Below are 27,386 nucleotides of genomic sequence, written 5' to 3'. Positions count from 1 at the left end.
ACCCTCCCTTCTTGGTCCTGAGACACACCTGGGAGAGCGCGAACAGTGATGCAGACACCTGCTCCCGGACTCTCAGGGGTCAAGCCCTCCAGGGCCAACCTTCCCTTGCTCTGGCAGCACAAGGTGAGAAAGACGACCCTCCCCCTTGGCTTCTCTGTCATGATTTGCTCCTCGCCCTGTGCCTTTCAGCCCCAGGAAGTTGTCTGGGACAATGACCTCGTTGCCCTTGAATCCATGGCACATGCAGGTCGCAAGCCGGCGGCGGAATTTACCGCGACAGGTCTAGACGCTGCTATGGGGTCTTTGCCGCATTCACTGGGGGTGGCGGAGGGGAAATCACAGAGACCGGAAACAAAGTCAATAGGGGCGCCTGGGTGGCTCAGTCGGTTAAGTGTCTGACTTTGGCTCAGGTCATCTCACAGTTCATGAGTTTGAGCCCCGCATCAGGCTTCCAGAGCTTGCTTTGGATTCTCTCTCTCCCTCTCTCTCTCTCTGCCCTTCCCCCACTTGCATTCTCTCTCTCTCTCCCTCTCTCTCTCAATAAGTAAACCTTAAAAAAGAGAGAGAAACAAAGTCAGTAGAATATGTGGAAAGTTTACAGGAAGAAGTTTTTCAGATCACTGAGAAATAGAAGGAAAGAAAATATGCCACTCTTCAGACCTGGAAATTGTTTTTAATCTTTTATTGATTTTTTTTTTTGCCTCCTCTTTGTTTTATATCATTATAAATGGCCAGATATTTAACCTCTGTTTTCATCATCAGCTTTGTGCAGAAAGAAAATGCACCATTCAGGGCATCAGTTAAAACTGGCCCTACCTCGGATGCCTGAAGCAGCTATTCTCTTCTCAAGGCCATCCCCTTTGCCCCCAGTGACAGTGCCTTGGAGCTGGGTGTTCCATGCAGGAAATTCACAGGATAGACACCGGTGGCTGAGGGAAGGTGAGGAAAAACACGGTGCTGTTTTAGAATCAATAACCTGTCAATTATTAATGTAAAGGTAACTATCATTTGAAAAATAGTCTTTCATAATCAGAGCCAAACAAAGGCCGCATTGCTCAGTCTTCATTTCTTAATCAAGAATTGTTAAGAGTTCATTAAAGAATTTCATGTTATAACTGGAATAAAGGAGGCAAACCTACATCATGGAGGCTCTCTCCATTTTTCAAATCAGTGTTTGATATGCTAAATTTCAGAAGCAACATTGCTGTTGTTTTTTAAGTCAGCACTTGAGTTAAATAAGCATCTGTGTTTCTGTCATCCAGACAAGAGAGTGGGTGTGGGGGAGCAAATGCCACTTTCCCTATTTCAGTTCATTATGGAAACGTTTTCCAAGGGAAGTATCACAAATGCGCTGAATTGAAATTTTTTCTAGGCTTTATGTAGAGTGTTAAAGCCCAAAACCTGTGTTTTCACCTCATCTGTAATTAGATACTTGAGTTTTGGAAATTTTTTTTTTGAGCAGGGAGGGAGAGGGAGGTTGGGGGGGGGGGGGGAGAGAATCCCAAGCAAGCTCCATGCTCAGCAGAACCCAACTTGGAGCTCAATCCCATGACCCTGGAATCATGACCTGAGCCAACATCAAGAGCCGGACATTCAACCAATGAGCCACCCAGGGGCCTTGATACTTGAGTTTTCAAGAGTGACATTGCAGATAAGGGGGGACAGGTTGGTTATCCAGGCAGAAGAAATGGAGTGGAATCCCTACCTCACCCCATTTACAAAAATCACTTCTAGATGGATTATTAAAACAGAGGGAAAAAGGTCATCAAATTAAGCCCTAAACCCAGATGACTTTACTGTTCACAGTAGTCTCTTATGACATGGCCAAGCTCCATCCTGCATAGATTACTTTACTTGCTGTGTGGAACCTGGGTGGGAGGCAGGCTGCTGGAAGGCAGCTGCAATGGTCCAGGCAAAAAGTACTGAAGGCATGAATTAGGATAGTGGCAGTGGCAGCTGGGACCAAAAGGTGGGACTGGATTCTGGAAATATACACTGAGATGTACGGGTTAGTTAAATGCAGATGGTGAAAAAGACAATCTAAGGATACTAATCTGTTTTCTGCCGTGGGAGAGGAAATGAGAAGGGCTGGTTTATGGAGGAAGGTGATATTTACTAAAAAAGCTGCCATTCATCGAGGTGTTCTATGGATCAGGTACTGTGCCGCATGATATATACAATCTGAGTGAATATATAAACTCACTAAAGCCTCAGGAAATGTGGGTAAGGCAGATGTCCTTGTCTTCATTTTATCAATGAGGAAACAGACCTGGAGAGGTTAATCCAGTGCCGTCAAACCCCAAGCAAGGAGTGTCGATCATTTTGGAATATCTCGAGTTTGAGATGTCTGTGAGAATCCATGCGGACTCGTCCAGCAGATAATTGAGCGCATGAGGCTGAGCCCTGGGTTAGGTCGGGGAAAGGATTCCAGGCAGAAGGAAGAGCAAATTCAAATGCCCTAAAGCAGGAAAGAGTTTCTTATTTCCTGTCCATGAGCAAATATTTTCTTTCTTGTGGTGAGTCATGCATAGTCATCGGACTACTGGGTTACTAGGGAACAGCATCCCTAATTAGGTACCTTTTACTTCATTCTCTTTAATTTGGAGGCATGTTATTCTTTGAGGATAACAGACTCTGGCAACTAGCTCCACGATCTCAGACAAGTTGCCAAACTTCTTAGGCCGTCCTTCTTCCCATCCACGGAAGGAGAGGCTGAAATTTTACAGCCTCTTGCTTCCTTTCCCACCCAGCTCTTTTCTCTCTCTGATCCCTGGCCAGCCGCCTGCACCGAGTGGTGTTTACTGCCCTCTTGTGGCAGAGGCGTCTTGTTCTTTGCAGTGTATTGTAGGACGTAATGACTTCTAATGAAATCTAAAAGATCGAATTTTGCAAGAGTAAAGGCCTGCACATATGTGTTATTATGTTTACATTTGAGTATCAGGTTTGCTAAGAGCAATAGGAGAGGAGGGATGAAGGAGGAAGAGAAAGAGGAAGGAAGAGAAGGAGGAAGGGAGGGAGGAGGGGAAGAGAGAAGGGAGGGAGAGAAGGGACAAAGGGAGGAAAGGAAGGAGGAAGGAGGGGAGGAGAGAAGGGAGGGAGAGAAGGGACAGAGGGAGGAAAGGAAGGAGGGGAGGAGAGAAGAAAGGGAAGGAGGAAGGAAGGAAAGGGAGGAAGACAAAGGAAAAAGGAATAAAGAAGCTACCAGTTTTTAGATTCTGAGCCACGCCTCCAAATAGTTACCTTGTTTCTCCTTGACTAGTAAGTAGTAGCTCAAATTTGGGATTTGAAAAGTGAGCTTCATGTGTGTTACTACCCATTTGATGTACTTTTCATAACGAAGATTAGGTGAAAGATTTTTTTTTCCCCACAACTGCCGAAGTTAGAATTCTAGAGTTTTGAGATTTCTAAAATTCAGATCATAGAATAAATTTTTTTTCTGGATTATATTTGAATCTATTTATTATTGACTTTAGGATATTTTAGTTTGCATTTTACACATGGTATTTAAGGAACGTGACAAATAAATAAATATGGTAGCCAGTGTTAGCTTTTTGGGATGAAGCTGAAACAGTGATTGAAAGTTGACAAAAGGAAGCAGACCTCTGACCGTTCTCGGTGTCAAGAAATCAGGTTGCACAAGAGAAAAACTCATGTGGCACACGCTTCTAGAAAAGGAGAGAGCCCGCAGGTGGCAGGGAGCAGCCGAATTTGGAGCCAGTTCAGCCCTGTCCACGTGGTGGCCTCTGAGTCAGACCTTGGGCAGGGAAGCAGTCATCTGAAATCAACTTCTACAAATCATGCTGGAAATGTTATGTTTGAGAGATCTGTAAAATCTGGAAGAGTTTTTTTTTTTTTTTCAATTTTTAATTAAGCTTTCATTTTAATTCCAGTATAGTTAAGAGTGTTATATTAGCTTCACGTGCGCAGTATAGGGACTCACCAATTCTATGCATCACCTGGTGCTCCTCACAAGAGCCCGCCTTAATCCCCATCCCCATTTCCCCACCCCCGCCCTCCTCCCCTCTGGTGACCATCAGTGTGTTCTCCGGAACTAAGAGTCTGCTCAGGGGCGCCTGGGTGGCTCAGTCGGTTGAGCCTCTGACCTCAGCTCAGAACATGATCCCACAGTTCATGAATTCAAGCCCTGTGTCAGGCTCGAACTGACAGCTTAGAGCCTGGAACCTGCTTTGAATTCTATGTCTGCCCCTCCCCTGCTCATGTTCTCTCTCTCTCTCAAAAATAAATAAGCTTTAAAAAAAAATTAAAAAGAGTCTGTTTCTTGACTTACCTCTCTAACTCTTACTTATTTTTGAGACAGAGAGAGACAGAGTGTGTGATCAGGGGAGAGGCAGAGAGAGAGGGAGACACAGAATCCAAAGCAGGCTCCAAGCTGTCAGCACAGAGCCTGATGCAGGGCTCAAACTCACAGACTGAGAGATCATGACCTGGACCAGAGTCGGACACTTAACCGACTGAGCCACCCAGGCACCCCAGTCTCCCTCTGCCCTCTCCCCTCCCCCCTCCCCCTCCCTCTCCCTCTCTCAACCCTCTCCCTCTCTTTTTAATCTTTGTTTTGTTTCAATTCCACGTGAGTGAAACCACGTGGTATTTGTCTTTCTCTGACTGACTTCATTTACCATCATACTCTTCAAGCTCCATCCGTGTTGTTGCCATAGCAAGATTTCGTTCCTTTGGATGGCTGAGTAATATTCCATTGTGTGTGTGTGTGTGTGTGTGTGCACGCACGTGCGTGCTTATCACATCTTCTTTATCCATTCATCTATCAATGGACACTTGGGTTTCTTCCCCGATTTGGCTATTAGAAATAATGCTGCTCTAAACATGGGTCCATATATCCCTTTGAATTAGTGTTTTTGTATTCTTTGGGTAACTACCCAGTAGTGCAATTACTGGATTGTAAAGTAGTTCTATTTTTACTTTTTGAGGAACCTCTATACTGTTTAAATCTGGAAGGTTTTTAAACTGCCTGTGTACCCTCTAACTGGCCATACATGGAGTATATGAGGCAAATCGAAAATCTCAGGTCAGTGAGCTTTGCTCCTTCCTTCACTGCACGAAAGGATCCTTGGAGAATGTTATATAATAAGAGTGCAACCGCAAAAATAAATCTGTTTAAAATCTTAATCAGATTATAATTGGCCTCCGATTTCCTGCTGGAAATTGTCAGGAATCACCAAAAGTTTAATCAGGCAGATAAATCTCTTTTTCCCTTGCAGTGTTCCTTAAGATGAAATGTCAGGTCTTTCCCTGCCTCTGTTTTAAAGGAGACAGGCAATATATTTAGGAAGCATTTAAGCACATACTATATACTACATAGGAATTGAGGATTCAGAGAATGAGTAAGCCACACTTCCTCTCTCAAGGGTTTTACAGCCAGGCAGGAAGACGGATGGATGGATGGATGGATGGATGGACACGGGGCCAATATGCATACAGCGGGAGGCCCAGGGAAGGAGGGGTCTATGGAGGGAGGTCGGACTCACAGAAGGAGGCTGCTTTGGCAGATGTTTAAGGAAGAGCAGGATTTTGTCAGGCAGATAGGGTGTTTTAAGCAGAGGGTAAAAGCCTGCGGTCGAATCCAGAGTCATGAAACAGCTGGTATGTGCGGAGAACTGGCAATTCAATGCAAGACTGGCTTGGTGCTGGCTGGGATGGTGACCTGGGAGTTTTGAACTTCACCCTGGGGACACTGGGAATCCCTTGATCAAGGGTGGGCAGCACAACGATGGGGTTACATTTGTGCAGTTGGAGACATGCCTGAGGTTGTAAACAGGCTTGATGGTGAGGGTGAGGGACAGGAGCCAGGTCCTTGCGTAAGAGTGTTCGCCTTAAGGCCTCCTCAAGCAAGAGGGCAGGGATGCTGGAGGAGGGGCAGGGTCTAGGGATTACATAGTGAATTCAGCTTTGAAATCTTAGTGAACACGAGACCTCTTCCATGTGGATTAGAGGTTCTGTCTCCTCCATCTGTCCAGCCAGCCTTCTTTTTTTTTTTTTAACTTTTTTTAATTTTTAATTATTTTATTTTTGAGACAGAGAGAGACAGAGCATGAACGGGGGAGGGGCAGAGAGAGAGGGAGACACAGAATCGGAAGCAGGCTCCAGGCTCTGAGCCATCAGCCCAGAGCCCGACGCGGGGCTCGAACTCGCGGACTGCGAGATCGTGACCTGAGCTGAAGTCGGACGCTTAACCGACTGAGCCACCCAGGCGCCCCGTGTCCAGCCAGCCTTCTATCGGCGTGTCTGTATCTATGTACTTACACATGTTTCCATTCTTCTATTTTTCAGTCTTCACTTTTATCTGATGGTTTCCTCCTTTGATGATCTTTGTCTGAATTAATTACTTCATTAAGGGCTGCAAAATGGTGTCATTGCTGTTGCTTTCTGGTATCATAATTTCCCTCCCCAATCGGGGGTATTTGGTTGCCCTGAAATATGATATATATGGGACAGGCAGGATAAATGTTTAATTCCCTTTCTTTGATTGGGACGGGAAATTTCTTAATTTTTTTAAGTTTGTCCATTTATTTTTGAGAGAAAGAGAGAGGGAGAGAGAATCCGAAGCAGGCGCCACACCACCAGCACAGAGCCTGAGGTGGAGCTCTAACCACGAACCATGAGATCGTAACCTGAGCCAAAATCAAGAGTCAGGCACTTAATCGACTGAGCCACCCAGGCACCCCAGGACTAGAAAATTTTATTTCGACACTTAGATAGATTATCTTAGATAAAATCAGAAAAGATGAAAGGATAATTTTTCTTCTGTCATTAACACTGATAGGAAGATGCCCTGATCCACATCCCAGCATCCTATGTGGGTCATCTTCAACAGACCCTTCCTCTCTTACAAAGCCACATGAGCAAATGGTGGGTTTATCATTTTTTAAATGTAAAAAAAAGTGTTTCTTAATTGTCTATAAAAGTTATTTGTCTAATAAAAAAAATAAAAGTTGGGGCACCTGGGTGTTTCAGTCAGTTGACCATCTGACTCTTGATTTCAGTTCAGGTCATGATCCCAGGATCATAGTATTGAGCCCCATGTCAGGCTCTGTGATGACAGCAAGGAGCCTGCTTGGGATTTTCTCTCTCTCCTCCTGTCTCTCTGCCCCTCCCCTGCTTGTTCACTCTCCCTCTCTCTTTCAAAATAAATAAACATTTTTGGGGCGCCTGGGTGGCTCAGTCAGTTGAGCACCCAACTTTGGCTCAGGTCATGATCTTATGGTTTGTGAGTTCAAGCCCCACATTGGGCTCCCCGCTGTCAGCATGGAGCCCACTTCGGATCCTCTGTCCCCCCCCCAACTCTGTCTCCGCCCCTCCCCAACTTGTGCACTCTCAAAAATAATAAATATTAAAAAAAAAAACAAAATAAATAAACATTTTTTTTAATTTACCATTTTAACCATTTTTAAGTGTACAGGTTATGTACACAAAGCACAGTCATACTGTGCTGCCACCACCATCAGTCCCCATCAGTTTTTTCGTCTTGCAAAATTGAAACTCTGTCCTTATGAAATGCTAACATCCCAGTTCCCAGAGAAGGCTGCTTTGTCGCTTTGTAAGGTGCTGCTGCACCTTATCGTCACCCTGTGTTTTTGTTAACCTGGCTTCAGAAGGATTGAATAAGGTATTAAAATGGCCTTTATAACAAGTGCACAATTAATGCATAAAATATGAACATGGAGTCCTTTTGCCACTCTCTTGCCTGTATCTTCAATTTCCTTGTCCCTCTGACCTTCTGTCAGTCTGGGGGCAGTCTGCCCTGCCTCTCCTGACCCTACACAGCCCCCAGTGTATCTGGACCTGCATCCCTGCAGAGCGAAGGCTCACCTGGGTTCTAGCAGCAATCCAAGCCTCCAATAAGGCAGGTCTCATTCTCCCATCCATCAGTCTCCCCTGCACACCCCATATCCATAAAGAACCCCGGAGAACCTTCTAGCAGGCACCCCTCCTGTTCCCCTCCATCAAAACCGGGGGCCTACCACCATCTTCACTCATCTGGCCCCATCCTCCTGTAAAACTGGGGTCTTCTGTCATCACTGTTCCCTGTGTTCTAGGCCATCCTCTGGGTCACCAGGCACCAGCTGCCATGACTTGAACATCTGTATATCACGTTGTTTGAGTCTCCTCAACTAAAAGAGAACACAATTTAGAGGGGGGAAAGATGGCATCAGAGTAGCAGGACCCTAGGTTTGCCTCATCCCAGGAACACAACTAGATAACTATAAAATCTTCCTAAATAGCCCAGAAATTGACCTGAAGACTGGCAGAACAAACTCCACAATTAAAGGGAGAGAAGAGGCCACATTGAAGAAGGTACAAAGTGTGGAGATGTGGCTTGGGGGACAAACAGATCTCGGGTGCTGCAGGGGGTGGGGGGAGCCATGGTCATGGAGATAGGTAAGAGAGAGGAGCACACAGGGGAATACACAAGGAGAATGTTCCCCAATGCCACTGGACTGGAAAATGAGAGGGGTTGAATCTCATGAGTTCTTGCAACTCACAGGGCTTGACTGGGATAGAGCCCAGAGAGCATTGCACTGCTCCTGAAGAGAAAGCAGGCAAAAAAAAACAAACAAACAAACAAACAAACAAAAAACAGAAAACAAAAAACAAAAACAAAAAAAGAAACCCACAACAACAACAACAAGGGTCAGAAAGCATGGAAACAGGAATCTGAAAAATGCTTGGGACACACAGTGGGAAAGATTATTTGCTCTTCTCAGAGTGTGTCCCTGAGAGGTAGTGTTCATGGAGACACCTCTCTGGGGAACAAAGGGGCTGTCTGGCACCATTTCTCTCCCCTGCCCCTCAGCATAAACACAGAGCTACCTGCGGGAAGCCCCATAGCACTCACATTGGCTGCCTAACTTGCTTATACCAGACCCCACCCCCTGTGCTCTGGCAGGACACCCCTTCTAAGTCAGGCCTGCCTCAGTCCCAGCACAGTGGGCTGCGCCCCTGGAAGACCAGCACAAACCCAGGCCCACACCATATCTTCTGACCAGAGAATTCTACAGGGCCTCAGTTCTGGTGGAGGTGGTGTCAGGTCTCATTTTACAAGCAGACCAGAGCACATGTGGTTAACACTCACTACATTCAGGCCAGGGAGCAAACACTGCCCACAGCAAGGACAGCCTGAAGAATAGAGCAGCCATGACACAACAGCAGAGTGCACGCAGCACACACCCGAGACACTCCATGAGGCACGAGGTCCTGGACACTACATGATCTCTTCAAAAAACCATTACTTTCAGGAGCAAGAAACATAACTTGCTTTTCTTTTTTTTTTTTTAATTTTTTTTTTCAACGTTTTTTATTTTATTTTTGGGACAGAGAGAGACAGAGCATGAACTGGGGAGGGGCAGAGAGAGAGGGAGACACAGAATCGGAAACAGGCTCCAGGCTCCGGGCCATCAGCCCAGAGCCTGACGCGGGGCTCGAACTCACGGACCGCGAGATCGTGACCTGGCTGAAGTCGGACGCTTAACCGACTGCGCCACCCAGGCGCCCCCATAACTTGCTTTTCTAACACAGAGAAGAAAGCAGAGACTCAGACAAAATGCCAAGACAGAGGAATTCACCCCAAATGAAAGAACAAGATAAAGTTGCGGCCAGAGATCTAAGTGGAACAGATATAAGTAACATGCCTAATGGAGAATTTAAAATAACAATCATAAGGATACTCACTGAGCATGAGAAAAGAAGACATCAGCGAGACACGTACTACAGAGATAAAAGACAAAAAAAAAGAATCAATCAGCAATGAAGAGTGCAATACAAGAGATTGGAAACAGATTGGATGCAATGAACAGCAGGTTGGAAGAAGCAGAGGAATGAATTAGTGACATAGAAGGCAGAATAATGGAAAATGGAGCTTAACAAAAGAAAGAAGAATTATGGATCACGAGAATAGACTTAAGGGAACTTGGTGACTCCATCAAACATAATAACATTTGTTTCATAGGAGTCCCAGAAGAAGAGAGGGAATAGGGGGCAGAAAATTTACTTGAAGAAATAATAGCTGAAAACTGTCCTAATCTGGGGAAGGAAACAGACATCCAGATCCAAGAGGCACAGAGAACTGTCAGAATCACCAAAAGCTAACCCACACCAAGACATATTGTAATTAGACTGGCAATATAGTGATAAAGAGAACACAGGTTAGAACTGCACAGGTCAGGGGCACCTGGGTGGCTCAGTCGATTGAAGGTCTGACTTTGGCTCAGGTCATGATCTTGCAGTTCTTGAATTCAAGCCCTACATTGGGCTCTCTGCTGTCAGTGTGGAGCCTGCTTCTGAGTCTTTGTCTCCCTCTCTCTCTGCACCTCCCCCATTCATACTTGCTCTCTCTCAAAAGTAAATAAAACATAAAAAAAGAACCACACAGTTCCACTTACAGGCAGATTTTTTCCCCAATAAATACAATAAAGTACTGTACATGTGTTGTTTCTTATAATTTTCTTAACATTTTCTTTCTTTGCCTTACTTTATTGTACATGTCACATACACAATATGTGTTAATCAACTGTTTCTGTTATTCTTAAGGCTTCTGGACAACAGTAGGCTGTTAGTAGTTAAGTTTGGGGGGGGGACTCAAAAGTTACAGGCAGATTTTTGCCATGGGGGTGGAGGGATGGGTGCCCCTAATCCCCCCCACATTGTTCAAGAATCGACGGTACTCCCCACTCCACTAGGTTTGCCAAACTCAGCAAATAAAAAAATACAGGATTCCCAGGTAAATTTGAATTTCAGATAAGCAACAGATAATTTTTAGTAAAAGCATGTCCCAAACCTTGTCTGGGGCACATTTATACTGAGAAATTAATATCATGTATCTGAACTTCAGATTTAAGAGGGCATCTGTGTTTATGTGACGCCTGACCCGCAGGCAACCCCCACGTCTCACACCATCTCCTTTCTTCCACCGTCTGACTCTTGAAAAGTGTGGGTACATTTGCTGTCACTCCCCATGCCTTCCTGCATCCCACGGCTTGACTTTTAGGGTCACCACACCCCTGAAAGGCCTTCCAGTAAGGTGACTGCTTTGTTGCCAAACCTAAGGTATGTTCTACTGTCACCTCCTGGCCTCTTGGTGACTTTGGCCCTCCTGACTCTGTTTTCATCTGCCGGTTCTGGGCACCCTGCCCTGGTTCTCTGCGAGGCCACTTTTCCCTGTCCCTCTCTCCCACCACCAACGTGGTCCTCCGCGGGGCACCCCCAGGGTCCGTGCTGACACTGGACCAGCTCCTTCCTCCCTCATCTCCTCATGCAGGGCCTCAGCTCTGCCTGTGCATCATTCCCCACGGCTGCCCTGGCCAGAAACCAGGCCTCGTGCCCCACCCCGACAGGCACCCCGACTCCTGTAGGAGCCCCCTCATCTGGCTTGGAGATAAAGGACCCACTGGCCACCTGAGGGCTTTGAGTCTTGACTCTCATTAATCCATTTTCCTTACTGTAATCAGGGAGATCTTTCCTAAGTGCGTATCTGCTCAGATACCTAATCTGGCTCTGCAATCATTATCCACAGTTTAAAATCCAAGCTCCTTGGGGCACCTGGGTGGCTCAGTCAGTTAAGTGTCTGACTTCAGCTCAGGTCATGATCTCACGGTTTGTGAGTTCGAGCCCCACATCAGGCTCTGTGCTGACAGTTCAGACTCGCGCCTGCTTCGGATTCTGTCTCCCTGTCCCTCTGCCCCTCTCCTGCTCACGCTCTGACTCTGTCTTTCAATAATAAATAAACATTAAAAAAATAAATAAAATCCAAGTTTCTTCACGTAGCCTATGAAATCTGTGTTTCTGGTCCCTGCTGGCCCTATAGCTTCCTTCATCTGCCCTTGGTCCCCAGCCTCAGCCCTCCCTCCCATTTGCCTGGGGTCTTTGCTCCTTCTGGGAAACACAGTGGAAGTAGATGGCTCCTCCTCCTTCTCCAGGAAGCCCTCCCTCCACCCCTTCTCAAGTGGGCTTCCCACTGGCACAGAGACCCCCCCCTCCCCCACGACAGCTGTCTCCCTACCAGGCTGGGAGTACTAGGCAGGCAGCACTCCTTCCAACTACTTGCACAGTGGTATTCCTGGCACAGAGCAGGTCCTGGTGACATTGTGTCCTTCTCGGGTTGTACTGGTCAGTCCCCTGGACTCAAAGCCCTCAGGCGGGCAGTGGGTCCTTTGTCTCTGTGCCCTCACGTGGCCCCAGGTGCAGGGCACTGGAAGGATGCTAGTTCAGCGAACTGGTCGTTCATATTTCAGAGTCAGTCCCTTTGATAGGTCCATCAGAATCAGCCTGTTCACGGGGAGCCTGGGTGGCTCAGTCGGTTAAGCATCCAATGTCGGCTCAGGTCGTGAACTTGCAGTACCCGAGTTCGAGCCCTGCGTTGGGCTCTGTGCTGACATCCTGGAACCTGGAGCCTGGAGCCTGGATTCTGTGTCTCCCTCTCTCTCTGCCCCTTCCCCACTCACCCGAATTTGTAAAGGACATATTTGACAGGCTTCAATGACAATTCCAAAGACAGCTATCAGAATCAATACTGGTATAAACAGCATTCGTTTTCATGTGACTAAAATGTCAGTCGCTGGGAGCAAGAAATCCCAAACTCTAAATCCTTCACATACCTTGGCACTAAAGTCTGCCTCCATGGTTCCCAAAGAATGACATGTTATTTCATCATTAGCCTTTACAATTCAATGCTGCAAGAGTAACGTGAACTTTCTAAAAGATAAGCTTTAAAAGAAAGTAAGATACAAGATAAGCGTTTTTCTTAGATATTCTTTTTTTTTCTGTGAAAATGGTAACTTTGTGTTTTATTATAGAATCCCTTTTTTAAAAACATCAATAATGACCAGTATTCCCACCACTCCACCCCCACCCCACAGACCGCATATAACGCACCAGAGCTGACGCCCACTCGTACATCCCACCCACAGATGGAAATGTCTGCTCTCCACAGAAGGAAGACACTCACTTTAGCAGTTGTATGCCCCTCATATCAAAAGTTTCCATCAGAATGACACCTTCCACCAGAGAAAAAAAAAATAAAAATTGGTTCAGAAGTAACCTAAGCTTGTTTTTAAGTATTTAGAAAACCGTTTCCAACTTGTTCCTCCCTAAATATGCTCATCTATTTTTGTAAAAATGTACCCTCATTTCTATTAAACTGAACTCTTGGATTCCTAAATTAACTCTTAAAGGGGATCCTATTATTCTGTTTTGATTTCCTTCCTCTGTTAACTGCCACTTAAGGAAAAAATGACTCATTCTCCAAGTTGCCGTGGTTTTCATTTTTAAATTTTACACATTTTACCAAAATCTACTATGTTAAAAGTGTCATACAATCTGTGTCATAAACACAGCCTCTGTCAGCGAGGCATAATAAACGGTGGATTTTCCGTGTTTCTTATCTGGGACAGATGAATTTAGTTGAGTTAGTGAGGGTGACCCATGATGGTAGGCCACTACCAATCCCTTTGAGGATAATGGCCAAGGGAAAATTAAACATCGGGTGTCGGAAGCGGAGAAAGGAAGCCACATCAGAATTTATTCCCGAGCCTTGTTCCTGAAGTGGCCTTTGTTATCCACAAGATTCAAAGGCAGATAAAGGTATTCCATCTACTTAAATTAAAATAACACATTTTTGATGGGGCCACCTGGGTGGCTCAGTTGGCTAAGCATCCGGCTTCAGCTCAGGTCATGATCTCACGGCTCCTTAAGTTTGAGCCCCTTGTCGTGCTCTGTGCTGCCAGCTCAGAGCCTGGAGCCTGCTTCAGATTCCGTGTCTCCCTCTCTCTCTGCTCCTCCCCCGTTCACGCTCTCTTTCTCAAAAATAAATAAGCATTAGAAAAATTTTAAATAACACATTTTTTTCTGAACGCATATAATTTTATCATCCACCAAAGTACTTTTAAAAATACATCCTTTAAAGAAGAGAGGAAAACAGGAATACCTATTATGACATTCAATTTCCTTCAGACAGTAATTTTCTTGGAATGTGGCTGAAGTTCAGATCCAAATCAAAGATGACAGAACCTCTGGCTGAGTCATCGGCAATCAAATTATTTTTTCTCCCCCAAGAAAAGTCATTTGGTAAAATTTGACATGCATTCATGATTTAAAATTAAAAACTTAAATGTCTGCACAAACCAGGAGCAGAAGGGAACTTAACCTGATTACATTTATCAAAAAATCCCCTGAAAATATCCCCTATAGATAAGATGGAAAAGACTATTACTTTGTACTGTAGGACCAGCACTAAGTCAATCAGAAAAGACATAAAAGACAAAGGACTAGAAAGGAAGAAACTATTATTATAGTAAATAACACAATTATCTGTACAGAAAACCCCCCAAAATCTACATACGTACTACCGGAAGTAAAGGTTTAAGGGGCACCTGGGTGCTTCAGTGGGTTGAGCACCCAACTCTTGATTTCAGCTCAGGTCATGATCTCAGTCGTGAGAATGAGCCCTGTGTCAGGCTCCACGCTCAGAGTGGACTCTCTCTCTCCCCCCCTCTCTCTGTCTCTCTCTCTCTCCCTGCTCTTCTCCTGCTCGAGGTCTCTCTCTCAAAATAAATAAATAAACATTAAAAAAAGAGAAGGTTTAGCAAGGAGGCTGGCTATAAACTAATAGAATCAAATCAATTATATCTTTATGCTCCCACAATAAACACAATCATCTAAAAAGCAAACACAAGGGCCACCTGGCCGGCTCCGTCGCTAAAGCACGCAACTCTTGATCTCCAGGTGGTGAGTTTGAGCCCCGTGTTGGGGTGGAGACTATTTAAAAATAATAACAAATAAAAATATAATTATGGGGGCGCCTGGGTGGCTCAGTCAGTTAAGTGTCCGACTTCGGCTCAGGTCATGATCTCACGGTTCATGGGTTCGAGCCCCGCGTCAGGCTCTGTGCTGACAGCTCAGAGCCTGGAGCCTGTTTCAGATTCTGTGTCTCCCTCTTTCTCTCTGACCCTCCCCCGTTCATGCTCTGTCTCTTTCTGTCTCAAAAGTAAATAAACGTTAAAAAAAATTAAAAATATATATATAATTATGGGGGCACCTGGGTGGCTCAGTTGGTTAAGCATCCAACTCTTGGTTCCAGCTCAGGTCGTGATTTCACGGTTCATGAGTTCGAGCCCCGCATCGGGCCCTGTGCCGACAGTGTGGAGCCTGCTTGGGATTCTCTCTCTCTCCCTCTCCCTCTGCCCCTCCCCTGCTCTTGCTCTCTTACTCTCCCAAAATAAATAAACTTAATATAAAAATAAATAAAACAAAATTATAAAACAAGAGGCACACACATCAAATTATAAAATAAGAAGGTGCCTAGAAATAAATCTAATAAGAGATGTACGAGCAAAGCTTCTGGAGAAACTTTATAAAACTCTGTGGGACATTGAATTAAATACTCGTATTACTGAGGATCAAGAGTTTTTATAAATCTACTGTAACCAAGACAGTGTGGTACTGGCACAGGGACAGACTCGTTGACCAGTGGAACAGAACAGAGAGCTCAGGAACACACCCACGGATATGGAGAACTTGGAGAAGGACAGAGGCAGTAGTGTAGATCCATGGGGAAATGATGGACTGTGGAATAAATGACACCAGGTCTGGCGGTTATCGGCATACAGAGCTCAAAATTGGACCATCACCTCCCAGCACACACAATAATCAGTTCTTGAGAGATTACACTTAAAACTTTCAGAATAAAAGGTGTGGAAGTATCTTTATGAGACTGAGGCGTCGAAGGGTTTCTTTCATCAAGAAACAAAAATGTGTTGACGATATAAGAAACGAGTTGTAAACTTAACCAGAGTCAGAACTTTTTTGCCGATTACCGGAAAGACGGAGAAGGCCATAATGAAAAAGACAAAAAAATTACAAACAAAGCAGATATTCATGATACGTACAGGCGACCAAAGATTATTATCGCGAATATATAAAGAATGACGAACCAATAAGCAAAAGACAACCAAGTGTTTAAAAACGAGCAAACAACATGAGCAAGCGTGTCACAAAAAGAAACACCAGTGATACAAAAACACGGGATGAGATGCTCATCAGTAATTCAGGAAATACAAAATAAGACCACAGTGAAACCGCCCTCTAAAACCCACTAGATGGGCAAAATCGAGAGTCTGCCAATCCCAGACAGTAGCAATGATGGGATTTGGTGAGGCTGACAAGACCATGAGTTAGAACTACTGCTCTGAGAAGCGTTGAGCACAGTAGCAGAGTTATATTGTTTGGCCATATTTTCTGGCCCTCCCTGCGCAAAGATTACGCTCTCTGCCCTGTTTGATGCCAGCCTCACCACATGACTCGCTCTAAAGGTTAGACTCTAACCAACCAGCTCTGAGCAAAGTGGCACGTATGCCTTTGCCCTGAGACGGCCAGTGTTCCAAGTAGAAGCTCCCCCTCCCACTAAATCCGAGTGAAATCACGTGGGACGGAGCCACTCTCAGCCTGCCGTGGCCATGTAATGATAGCAAGAAATGCACCTGTTGTTTTGTCCAAGTCCATGAAGATTGTGGGGGGGGGGAGGGTGGGCAGGGAGGGACATTTGTTATTTCTGCATAACTTAGTTCATAAAGTTGAACATTCATACGCCCAAAGGTCCAGAAATTTCACTCGGAGGAAGTTTCCCTAGAGACACTCTTCCACAAGACACACATGAAAAAAAACATTCATACCGGAGCGCTTGGGTGGCTCAGTCGGTTGAGCGTCCGACTTCAGCTCAGATCATGATCTCGTTGTGCGTGAATTCGAGCCCCGCATCGGGCTCTGTGCCGACAGCTCAGAGCCTGGAGCCTGTTTCAGATTCTGTGTCTCCCTCACTCTCTGACCCTCCCCCGTACATGCTCTGTCTCTCTCTGTCTCAAAAATAAATAAATGTTAAAAAAAAATTCATACCAACATTGCCTATAATTGCAAAAAAAAAACAAAAACAAAAACAACTACAAACGACTCAAATGTCTTTTGATTCAGAACACATTGATAAATTATTGTATATTTGCAAAATTATACAATCGTTAAAATGAATGCATTCTAGTTACACACAATTATATGAATGAATCTTATAAATAAAATTTTGAGTGATTAAACCAAGTCACATACAGTGTAATACCATTGTCATAAGGCTAAAAAACAAGCAAAACTAAATAACATAGTTTTGGAGTACATAAATATGTGAGCGATGATTTTTTTTAAAGCAAGGGAATCGATCGAATTGATGTTCCTGAGAGACGATGCCTGGGGGTGAGGTGGAGAGGTAGGCAGAAGATGAGGGAGGAAAAGCAACACGGAGAGGATGCTCTGACCTTGACCCTGACCCTATAAAGGGTCAGATGTTACATATTTTAGGCTTTGTGGGCCATACAGTCTCTTGCACAACTACTCAACTCTGCTGTTGTAATGCAAAAGCCACCTGAGTGTGGCTGAGTGTTCCCATAAAATTTTATTTATGAACTCCGAAATTTTAATTTTACATACATACATACATACATACATGTCATGAGATATTAGTCTTATTTTGATTTGTTTTTCACAATTTAAACATGTAAAAATCACTTTTAGCTCAGAAGCCATACAAAGCCTCAGATTTGGTCCTTCGGGGTGTGGCAACTTCTGCTCTCAGACCCTGTTTGGGCTACGGGCTCACGGGTGTTCATTCTAGAATTGTTCATTCCTACCCGTTTCCTCGATTAGTATATCAAATATTATGTTTAGTGGTTTCAAGAATTAAAAACACATAAGCCAATTCTTTTTAATGGGCAAAACAGATGAAGGGGCTCAAGAGACACAAACTTCCAGTTGTAAAATAAATAAGGCACAGGGATGACGAGTATAGCACAGGGAGTATAGTCAATGACACTGTAATGACACCCTATGGTGACAGATGGGGACTACACTTATAATTGTGGTGAGCTTGAGTAATGTACAGAATTGAGCCACTATGTTCTACACCGGAAACTAATATAACATTGCTTGTCAATTACACTTCACTAGTAAATTAAAAAAAAAAAAAACATTAAACAACAACAACAACAAAACATAAACCCTGTCTCAGAGAGGAGAGTCACAAAGCAGAAGACACAAGGGTGGAGGGGACCACAAGATGTGCAAAGACATCCGAACTCTTTCCAAAACTCTTCCTGAAGGTCTGAGATATTTTGCCCTTGACCTCAAATTTGGGCCCTGTCATAATTTCCCTCCTCACATTAGTAGAGCTCATTGTGTCGAATGTCTGAACCAAAGGAAGATTTGGTTGGGGGTATTTCCTGGATCTTATGGCTTTTTGTCCTATTAGCGCGCACACACACACACACACACACACACAAAACGGAATTAAATTTGATTATCATTTTAGCTGGACCATTGGCCCACATGATTTCATTTGAAGTATACGTCTCTTTAGAATTCAAAAAAAAAAAAAAAGAAAGAAAGAAAGAAAAAAAAAGAAAGCATCTCAAGGCTATTAAACATTATCTAGAAAATGCCCCGGTCCCACACATCCACTTAAAAGGGATACATTTTTTAAAGGCCAACCTGTTAGCATTCTGAGAAAACTTGGGGGGTAATCCTGAGTCTTATCTAGGATGGTCTTTTTCGATTTAGAAAGCTACGATAGAGGGATCACTCATGTTTCTGTGCTGATTCTTCTCAAGACGCTCCCAGCGGCACTGTGGATTTCTGCTTCACAGAACAGTGTGAACACACTCTCCTTCTTCTTCTTCTGGAAATCGGCAACTACAGGCATCTTCCTCTTGGGCGGTTTGTACTCGTCTCATAAACGCTGAAAAGTAATTTAAAAGTGAGTCATCTTTTGTTGTTGGCCGTAACCATTTAACAGCCCGGTTCCATAAATCACAGTCACGGGACATCTTAGAGCAACCACGCTCAACTTTGATTTGAACAAGTTCATCGACAAGAAAAGCGACAGCACGCACGGAAGAGCTTTTTCTCAGGATTGTTTGCAATTTCTTTTTGCCAGTGACTCTTGTTGGCCCTGAACAATGATTGTCTTTATTTGCTGCAAGGGCTTAAAAACTGGAGCGTGAATCATTGGCGCATAAAATTAGTCATATCCCGAACGTAAGCATAGTTTCAATTCAGCGGTGCTTATTTGAGTCTTGAGGTGCTTCGATTACACCCCAGACACTTTCTTTTGAAGAAAATGCTTATGGCACCAAGATATTAGATACTCCCACCACCTCCATCTCTGCAACGAAAGAACTGATCTGCGCATTTGCTCCCAGGTTTCCTTTGACGCGTTGGTGTGAAGTAATTTGTGTTACCGACGAGCAGCTCGGCATCTTAAACTGAGTTTTTTTTTTGAGTCGCGTGACGAAGCAAAAGCGCCTGCCTCGATATCACATGCTTCTTACTGTAAAAAATCACCGAAGGGAGTGACCTCATGTCACAGGCAACTGCATGTGCTCCTGACTTTGCTTCCCCTTCACAAGAAGAATGACTAAAGACTATTCAAGGGTTGGGGCGCCTGGGTGGCTCAGTCGGTTAAGCGACTGACTTCGGCTCGGGTCATGATCTCGCGGTCCGTGAGTTCGAGCCCCGCGTCGGGCTCTGTGCTGACCGCTCAGAGCCTGGAGCCTGTTTCAGATTCTGTGTCTCCCTCTCTCTGACCCTCCCTTGTTCACGCTCTGTCTCTCCCTGTCTCAAAAATAAATAAATGTTAAAAAAAATTAAAAAAAAAAAAGACTATTCAAGGGCAAGACACCACTGGCAGAACCCTAGGACGCAGGGGTGAGGCCGAAGCATGCCCCACCTCGACACTACAGAGGTCAAGACAGACTGTATTAGAAGAGTGAGAGAAGCAGCCGCTGTTGACCTCAATGCTCCTCTATCAGGCCAGCACAGCACCACACAGAGAGGTTCTCCCTGAGCCTCCGGCCCCTCCAGTGCCAAAGAAAAGAGAACCCCCAGGGGACCACCAGCCTCTCCCAGCACTAGGGCCGCTTTGCGGGAGCCCCTGTTCTGATCTCACGCCACTGGGATGGCAGAGGAAGCTTCAGGGTCCAACCACTGGGAATCTGACGGCAGCGGAGAAGCGGGAGGCGCTTACGGCCACCGGCGCACAGATCCTGGCCTACGGAGTACGTACTTGAGAAGCCCAAGTAGCAAACATGACCAGTAGCTTTGTTCTTCTGCAAAGCCAAGTTGAGGGCTCACCCTGAACAGGGAAGCTGACAGGGTGCACATCTGCCTGATTCAGATCCTCGAGCAAGGGGGTTTGGCCACCCGAGAGCCTGGTTTGCCCAGGCCCAGGCAAGGAGCTGAACCACAGCTCTACCTGCTGTGGGGAATGTCTTCCAGCCCCATGTGACCTGAAGGGCCGGCGACAACTCCTGCAAGCCCAAATTCGATAGCTGGCGAAAGTATCTTTCAGGAATGAAGGGGAAATCAAGACACTCTCGGCTGAAAAACTAAGAGAATTTGACACCAGAAGTTCTAGCCAGCACATGGGGCTCCTGGGTAGCTCAGTCGGTTGAGCATCTGACTTTGGCTCAGGTCACGATCTTACGGCTCATGAGTTCGAGCCCCGTGTCAGGCTCTGTGCTGACAGCTCAGAACCTGGAGCCTGTTTCAGATTCTGTGTCTCCCTCCCTCTCTGCCCCTCCCCTGCTCACGCTCTCTCTCTCTCTCTCTCTCTCTCTCAACTAAGTAAATATTTAAAAAATTGAAAAAAGGGGCGCCTGGGTGGTGCAGTCGGTTAAGCGTCCGACTTCAGCCAGGTCGCGATCTCGCGGTCCATGAGTTCAAGCCCCGCGTCAGGCTCTGGACTGATGGCTCGGAGCCTGGAGCCTGTTTCCGATTCTGTGTCTCCCTCTCTCTCTGCCCCTCCCCCGTTCATGCTCTGTCTCTCTCTGTCCCAAAAATAAATAAAAAACGTTGAAAAAAAATTTAAAAAAAAATAAAAAATTGAAAAAGAAAAAACAGGTTCTAGTCAGCACAGTAAGTCAAGAAAAAAAAAAGACATACAGTTTGGAAAGGAAAAAATAAAACTGTCTCTATTTGCAGATGACATTATGGTCCATGTAAAATCCCCGGGAATTCACAAACTCCTCCCATGACAAATTAGTGAGTTCAACAAAATCAGAATATTAGATCAAGTTACAAAAATCAACTGTATTCTGATAATAGTAGCAATGAAGAGGTGGAAACCGAAATTTAAGATACAAGACCACTTGCAATTGTTCAGAAACTTTAAATGCTAAGGCCTAAAGTTATCCAAATATGTACAGGACTTCTGTGCTGAAAACCACACAATGCTGATAAAAAATAAAAGAAAATATACATAAATTGGAGAGACACATTTTGTTGCCCTGGAACACTTTACCTAGTAAAGACATCAGTTCCCACCAAATTAATATACGGGCTGAACACAACTGCTTTCAGAATCCCAGCTGACTTTTTTGTAGATACAGATAAGATTGTCCTAAAATTTATATGGCAATGAGAAGGAACTAGGACAGCCGAAACAATTTTTAAAAAGGAGACTAAAGTGGCAAGACTCCACCGACCCTCTACCTAAACTCAAAACTTGTTTTATACCTGCTGTAATCAAGACTGTGTGGTATGGGCAGGGAATAAACACACAGATCAGTGGAACGAAAGACAGAAACCAGAAATAGCACCCACACAAGTACGGCCGACTGATTTTTTGACCAAGTCACAAAAGCAATTCAGTGAAGAAGGATGGATGCTTTTAACAAATGATACGGGAGCAAGTGGACATCCCCAGGCAAAGTAAGTAGCTAAATAAGTGAATAAGTAACACTGAAAAAAGTCTTGACGTAAACCTTTCACACCTGATATAGCACTTAGCTAAAATTAAACCATGGATTTCAATGTAAAACATTTAGAAGATGACACAGGAGAAAATAAAAATCTTTGCGATCCAGAACTTGAAGAGTTCTCAGACATGACTCCATAAATTAAAACAAAACAAAACAAAACAAAAAAACCTGGCAAGTTGGATGTATCGAAATTAAAAGCTTTCTCTCTAGGGGCACCTGGCTGGCTCAGTCGGTGGAGCACGCGACTCTTGACCTCAGGGTTGTGAGTTGGGGTCCCACGTTGGGTGTCGCGATGACTTAAAAATAAAATCTTTAAAAAAATAAAAGTAAAGTAAAACCTTTTTCTCTGCAGAAGACCCTGGGAAGAGGAAGAAAAGGCGAGCTGCAGAGTGGGGCCAAACAATGAAACCACACACCTGACGAAGGACTCATCTAGAAGATATGAAGAACTCTCAAACGTCAACAGTAAGACAGGCAAACAAAAGTCCAATCGGAAAGCAGACCAAAGGCATGAAGGAACCTTTCGCTGAGGAAAACGCACAGATGGAAAGTCAGTACATGAAAAGATGTTTGTTCGCTCCCTAGGGCAAGGCAACTGAAGACCAAAGTAATCCACCACCGTAGGCCTCTTCGAAAAGCCGCGTAAGACACCGTGGCTGCGCGAAATGCTGCTAAGGATGAGGAGACGTGATCACTCACACCGCTGGTGCAATGTCAAAGGGCACGACTCCTCTGGAAAATAGTTGGGCAGTTTCTTCAAACAACAAACATACGCCTACCATATGACCCAGAAATTGCCCTCCTGGGCATTTATGCCAGAGACACGAAAATGTAAGTCCGCGCGAAACTTGAGCGCGATTACTCACAAAGACTTTACATGCAATAGTGAGAAACTGGAACGACCAAAATGTGTCTCAGTAGGTGAATGGTCAAACAAACCGAGGTTCGATGATGCCACGGAATGCTGGTCGATGGTAAAGGAAAAACAAAAAAAAAGGCCACTGTGGAAGCACATTATACCGGGATCTCAGGGACATCGACCTGAGTGAAAAAAATCCATTCTTAAAAGGTCACACGCTTATAATCCATTTATTATATTGCATGCTTCTATCTATATCACCTTCTTAGAGTGTCGGGTGTAGGAAATAGACTCGTGACTGCCAGGAGTTGGGGCGGGGGGAGGAAGCGGATGTGACCACAGGGGACCTGCAGGATGGGGATCCTCGCGGGGAGGGGACAGTTCTGTATTGATTGTGCCAGAGTTTATGCCAGTCCACGCGTGTGATCAGGTGACAGACAGCTGTGCACCCACGACACGCCAATGTCAACTGCCCGGTTCGGATATTGTGCTACGGTTACGGACGATGCAACCCCATGAATGGCACGCGAGACTTTTCTGTACTGTCTTTACAACGTCCCGTACACCTATGGTTATTTCAAAACAGAAAGTTTGTGTAAACGACCTAAAACCTTAAAAAATGGATTACAGTTCATCGCATCTCACCAATTGCCCATCACTACTCTCCCGAAGCATTTTTATAAAGAACTCCATTGTAACCGGGGCTGAAGGTGGGAAGGATAATTCTTTAAATCAGAGGTTTTGGTAAGAGCTGAGGGGGGATAACTCTGTTTTCCCGTGCGTTGTGGGATTTTAGCAGCCTCCCTGACTCCTTTCACCAGCTGCCCTCCACCCCCTCAAGGTTGTGACCACCCAAACTGTCTCTAGACGTTGCCAAATTGCCAAATTGCCCCTGCTCGAAACCATTGTGCTGTACTAACCCCCCAAAAAGAAACTTTTCCTTTCTGCTATAAACACTCTTGCCTCCAAAGAGCTCATAACAAATACAATTGTGTTGGTCTTACGTCGTTTGAATAAATACAGGAGTTTCTTTCTGCTGTGTTTAACAATAGAGAAACAGAGTGCCAGAAAGAACACCAGGAACAGCACGGCAGCTGACATCAGCGCAAGGAAGACGACGAGGATCTGGGAGGTAGGACCTTCAAAAAAGAGCAAAAGGAAAAATGCAAAATGCATGCAGATACACAGTTTTGCAAACATGCTCATATCTACATAGGTATAGGTTACATCGGTAAACCCCCATTCGCAAAGACAAGTGGTACCTTGGACATCTCGAACCAGCCAACCTGATCAACTTGCCTGCGTATAAGAGACCTCTTTTTAAAAACCTAAGTAATTTTCCTAGAGGCCCACACACATTAAGTGCTTTGGCTTCTCTAGAATATAGAAAATATGGGAGTCCATAGCCGCCTTTATTTCGCATTATCAAAGGTGAGGTGTTTGTCTGGGTCAAGTCTCACCTCGCTCTGCTTACTAAGGTGTGTGTCAAACTGCATGACAAACACTTGAAGAAAACCGGTGGGCTTCTAGATGCCAGGATACAAGAAGGGAGGCACGGAGGAGGTGCCTGTTGCAGGCAGAGATGTGAGACATCATGGCACTGGGGCGACTTCGATTCCTATCGGAAGAGCCATAATACATTCCCTCCGATTTAATAGCAAGGAGTCAGCTACCTGGATCTCTTGCAGGGGCGGGTATGGTGGCAGAGGTTGTACGTGGAAAGATGTCGGACGAAGCTGGTCCGCATAGCACATCACGTTCCTTCGTCCCGTTCACAAGTACAGACTTGCCATCCAACGAACAGCTTAGACGGTCCAATGAAAAGAGTTCAGAGAATTAATTTAGGTACAGATCATTCTCTTTAAAAATACTGACATCTCCCATCCAATAAAGCAGCCTAGTGACGAAGCTGTGTGGGTCTTGATTCATAAAGGTATTGTGGAAAATGCCCATTTGGCTGGCTGGCTTCCTGCAGCTTTTACGGCTCTCCGTAGTTGATCCTATTCTACCCACCTAACTGGATTCTTCTTTCTTCCCAGGCTGCGGAGCCTTGTCCCATGACAGCTTGGTTCACTATTGGGACTGGTTAGTTTCTCACCCTCCATTTCCTTTTATTTATTTATTGTTTTTAGTTTTTTAATCTTTATTTATTTTTGAGAGAGACAGAGCATGAGTGGGGGAGGGTCAGAGAGAGAGGGAGACACAGAATCTGAAGTATGTTCCAGGCTCCGAGCTGTCAGCACAGAGCCTCACATGGGGCTTGGACCCAAGGACCGCGAGATCATGACCTGAGCTGAAGTCGGCCGCTTAACCAACTGAGCCACCCAGGTGCCCCAGCATGAACGGGGGGAGGGCCAGAGAGAGAGAGGGAGACACAGAATCCGAAGCAGGCTCCAGGCTCTGAGCTGTCAGCACAGAGCCCGACGCGGGGCTTGCACTCACGGAGCACGAGATCATGACCTGAGCCGAAGTCGGACGGTCAACCGACTGAGACACCCAGGCGCCCCTCTACACGCTTATTCTTAATGTGTGCAGTGTTCTTGCCACGGACAGACAACCAACTGTCTGTAGGTCAGCACCTGTCCACGGACCACAATTTGAGTAGCTCTGGTCCTGATCACACAAGGCAACAAGCATATTCTCATGTATGCTGTTGGCTGTCTTACTTCTGTGATGGTCGTGTCTGTCCAGGTAGATGTTATGTTTTTGGGGGTAGGAAATACACTTTACCCTTCCTGTACAATTCTCAGTGCTGGCATTGTACTTGAAGAAGGGCTGATCGATGAGGAAAGTAAGAGGCAGCAAAGAGATTGGAAGGCAACAGAACAGCTGGGGCTGAGGGGCTGATAGTAACAAAGTTCCAGCAAATCTGAGCTAAATGCTCTGGGCGTTGCTTCTGGAGAAAATGCCCACTTTGTGCATCAAATCACTATTACCTCATGCTGCTCCCATGCTGTCTATTCATATGTCCTTCTATACCTATACTTGATAGATTTTTTAAGTAGGCTCCAAGGCCACGTAAAGGCTTGAACTCACAACACTGAGGTCAGGAGTCACGCGCTCCACCAACTGAGCTAGTCAGGCGCCCCTGTATACTGGATAGATTTTTTAAAAGCTTCAGTGAAAACATTCTTTTTCTTTAAAAAGGTTAACCCAGAGGGGCGCCTGGGTGGCTCAGTCGGTTGAGCGTCCGACTTCGGCTCAGGTCATGATCTCACAGTCCGTGGGTTCGAGCCCCGTGTCAGGCTCTGTGCTGACAGCTCAGAGCCTGGAGCCTGTTTCAGATTCTGTGTCTCCCTCTTTCTCTGACCCTCCCTGTTCATGCTCTCTCTCTTTCTCTGTCTCAAAAATAAATAAATGTTAAAAAAAAATTAAAAAAAAAAAAAGGTTAACCCAGAGGGGCGCCTGGGTGGCTCAGTCGGTTGAGCGGCCGACTTCGGCTCAGGTCATGATCTCGCGGTACTTGAGTTCGAGACCCGCGTCGGGCTCTGTGCTGATGGCTCAGAGCCTGGAGCCTGCTTCGGATTCTGTGTGTGTGCCTCTCTCTCTCTCTGTCCCTCCCCCGCTCACACTCTGGCTCTGTCTCTCTCAAAAATGAATAAACATTAAAAAAAAAAACCAAAAAGTTTAACCCAGATTTTTTATTTTGAAAGCAAAAGGAAATTATACATACTTTGTCCAGGGTCGACAGATCCCATGTTTCTGATCATTAAATGTCCCAAAGCAGCAGTCTTTACAACCTTCCATAAAAATTAAAGCAACAATAAGAAAGGGAATATTTTCATGATTTTATAGCTCTCTCTGAGATGAACATAATTACATAATAATAAAGGCATTAACTTAGTACAATCTACACAGATTGTTCAACAATGCTCCTGGAAACGAACCCCCAAGATGATTAAAATTTTCATCCTAATTGTACAGAGAGGATTTTATATATATGTAGAGAATGTATGAAAATACATAATCCTGGTGAATAACAAATGTTGAAACTTCAAGTTTTCTCCATTGATTGCAAAATAATTTTGTAAACATCATAGACTTGACTCAGTGGTTCATTGCGTGTTACTTTAAGTTTCTACTAATCTATGTTCTACTTTATATTCAAAGGACCAAGACCTAAATCAATGACATACATCTGGAGAACAGACTTGCACTAGATTGAGGAAGAGTGAACTTACCTTCTTTGGTTAATTCTTGACCTTGTTTACAATCCTGCTCACACATGGTACATCTTTCCCCCAAGCAGTGGAATCCTGAGATGCACTCACACTCTGCATTGCTGGTGGGGGAACACATTTTCTTGGTCCTGAAAACACCTACAAAGTTTCCCAGTGTTACATTACACTTGACCTCTGAACCCAGGAAGAAAATTTATGTTCTGTGATTTAAAAAACAAACAAACAAAAAACCATGCTCAAAAACAAACAAACCCAAAAAACAAAAACAAAAACAAAAACAAAAACAAAAACAAAACAAGGCAAAAAAACAAAACAAAACAAAACCAAAAACAAAAAAAAAAAGCACATGCTCACTCTATTTACAATGTTCCTAATGACCTTCAAGTATAAAGTTTCTTTTTAAATCTCTACAGAAGACATTTTTACATCTTCCCAATTAAAAGCTTCTCTCTTGTCAGACATGTGTTTCCTCTAATATTTAAAATCTCAATCCACAAATTACTGCTTTTACAGTGAATTATTTTA

The 27,386-nt window shown here is 44.7% G+C and overlaps 1 protein-coding gene across 3 annotated transcripts in view; it reads right to left on the bottom strand.

Moving 5' to 3' along the window:
• Positions 1 to 707: 707 nt before the first annotated feature.
• Positions 708 to 27,386, bottom strand: part of TNFRSF9 (TNF receptor superfamily member 9) — a 39,764-nt gene continuing 13,085 nt past the window's right edge. For 2 of the 3 annotated variants that reach the window (XR_013557727.2, XR_013557728.2), the window contains 8 exons: positions 26,862 to 26,999; positions 26,354 to 26,420; positions 24,354 to 24,484; positions 23,685 to 23,819; positions 18,553 to 18,799; positions 7,998 to 8,147; positions 6,280 to 6,446; positions 708 to 929 (listed from right to left, as the gene is read on the bottom strand). Coding sequence is in view for 1 of the 3 variants with exons in the window: in XM_060625311.3 (XP_060481294.2) it covers positions 18,702 to 18,799; positions 23,685 to 23,819; positions 24,354 to 24,484; positions 26,354 to 26,420; positions 26,862 to 26,999 (569 nt within the window). In the remaining 2 variants the exon portion in view is untranslated. Of the gene's footprint in view, positions 930 to 6,279; positions 6,447 to 7,997; positions 8,148 to 16,555; positions 18,800 to 23,684; positions 23,820 to 24,353; positions 24,485 to 26,353; positions 26,421 to 26,861; positions 27,000 to 27,386 lie in introns of those variants that run through there. The other variant, XM_060625311.3, reaches the window with a different exon arrangement.

This window comes from Panthera onca, chromosome C1 (genome assembly GCF_046562875.1).
Source record: "Panthera onca isolate mPanOnc1 chromosome C1, mPanOnc1 haplotype 2, whole genome shotgun sequence".
NCBI lineage: Eukaryota > Metazoa > Chordata > Mammalia > Carnivora > Felidae > Panthera > Panthera onca.
Note: the sequence above shows the minus strand (reverse complement) of the source record. Positions and strands in the feature narration are given on the sequence as shown.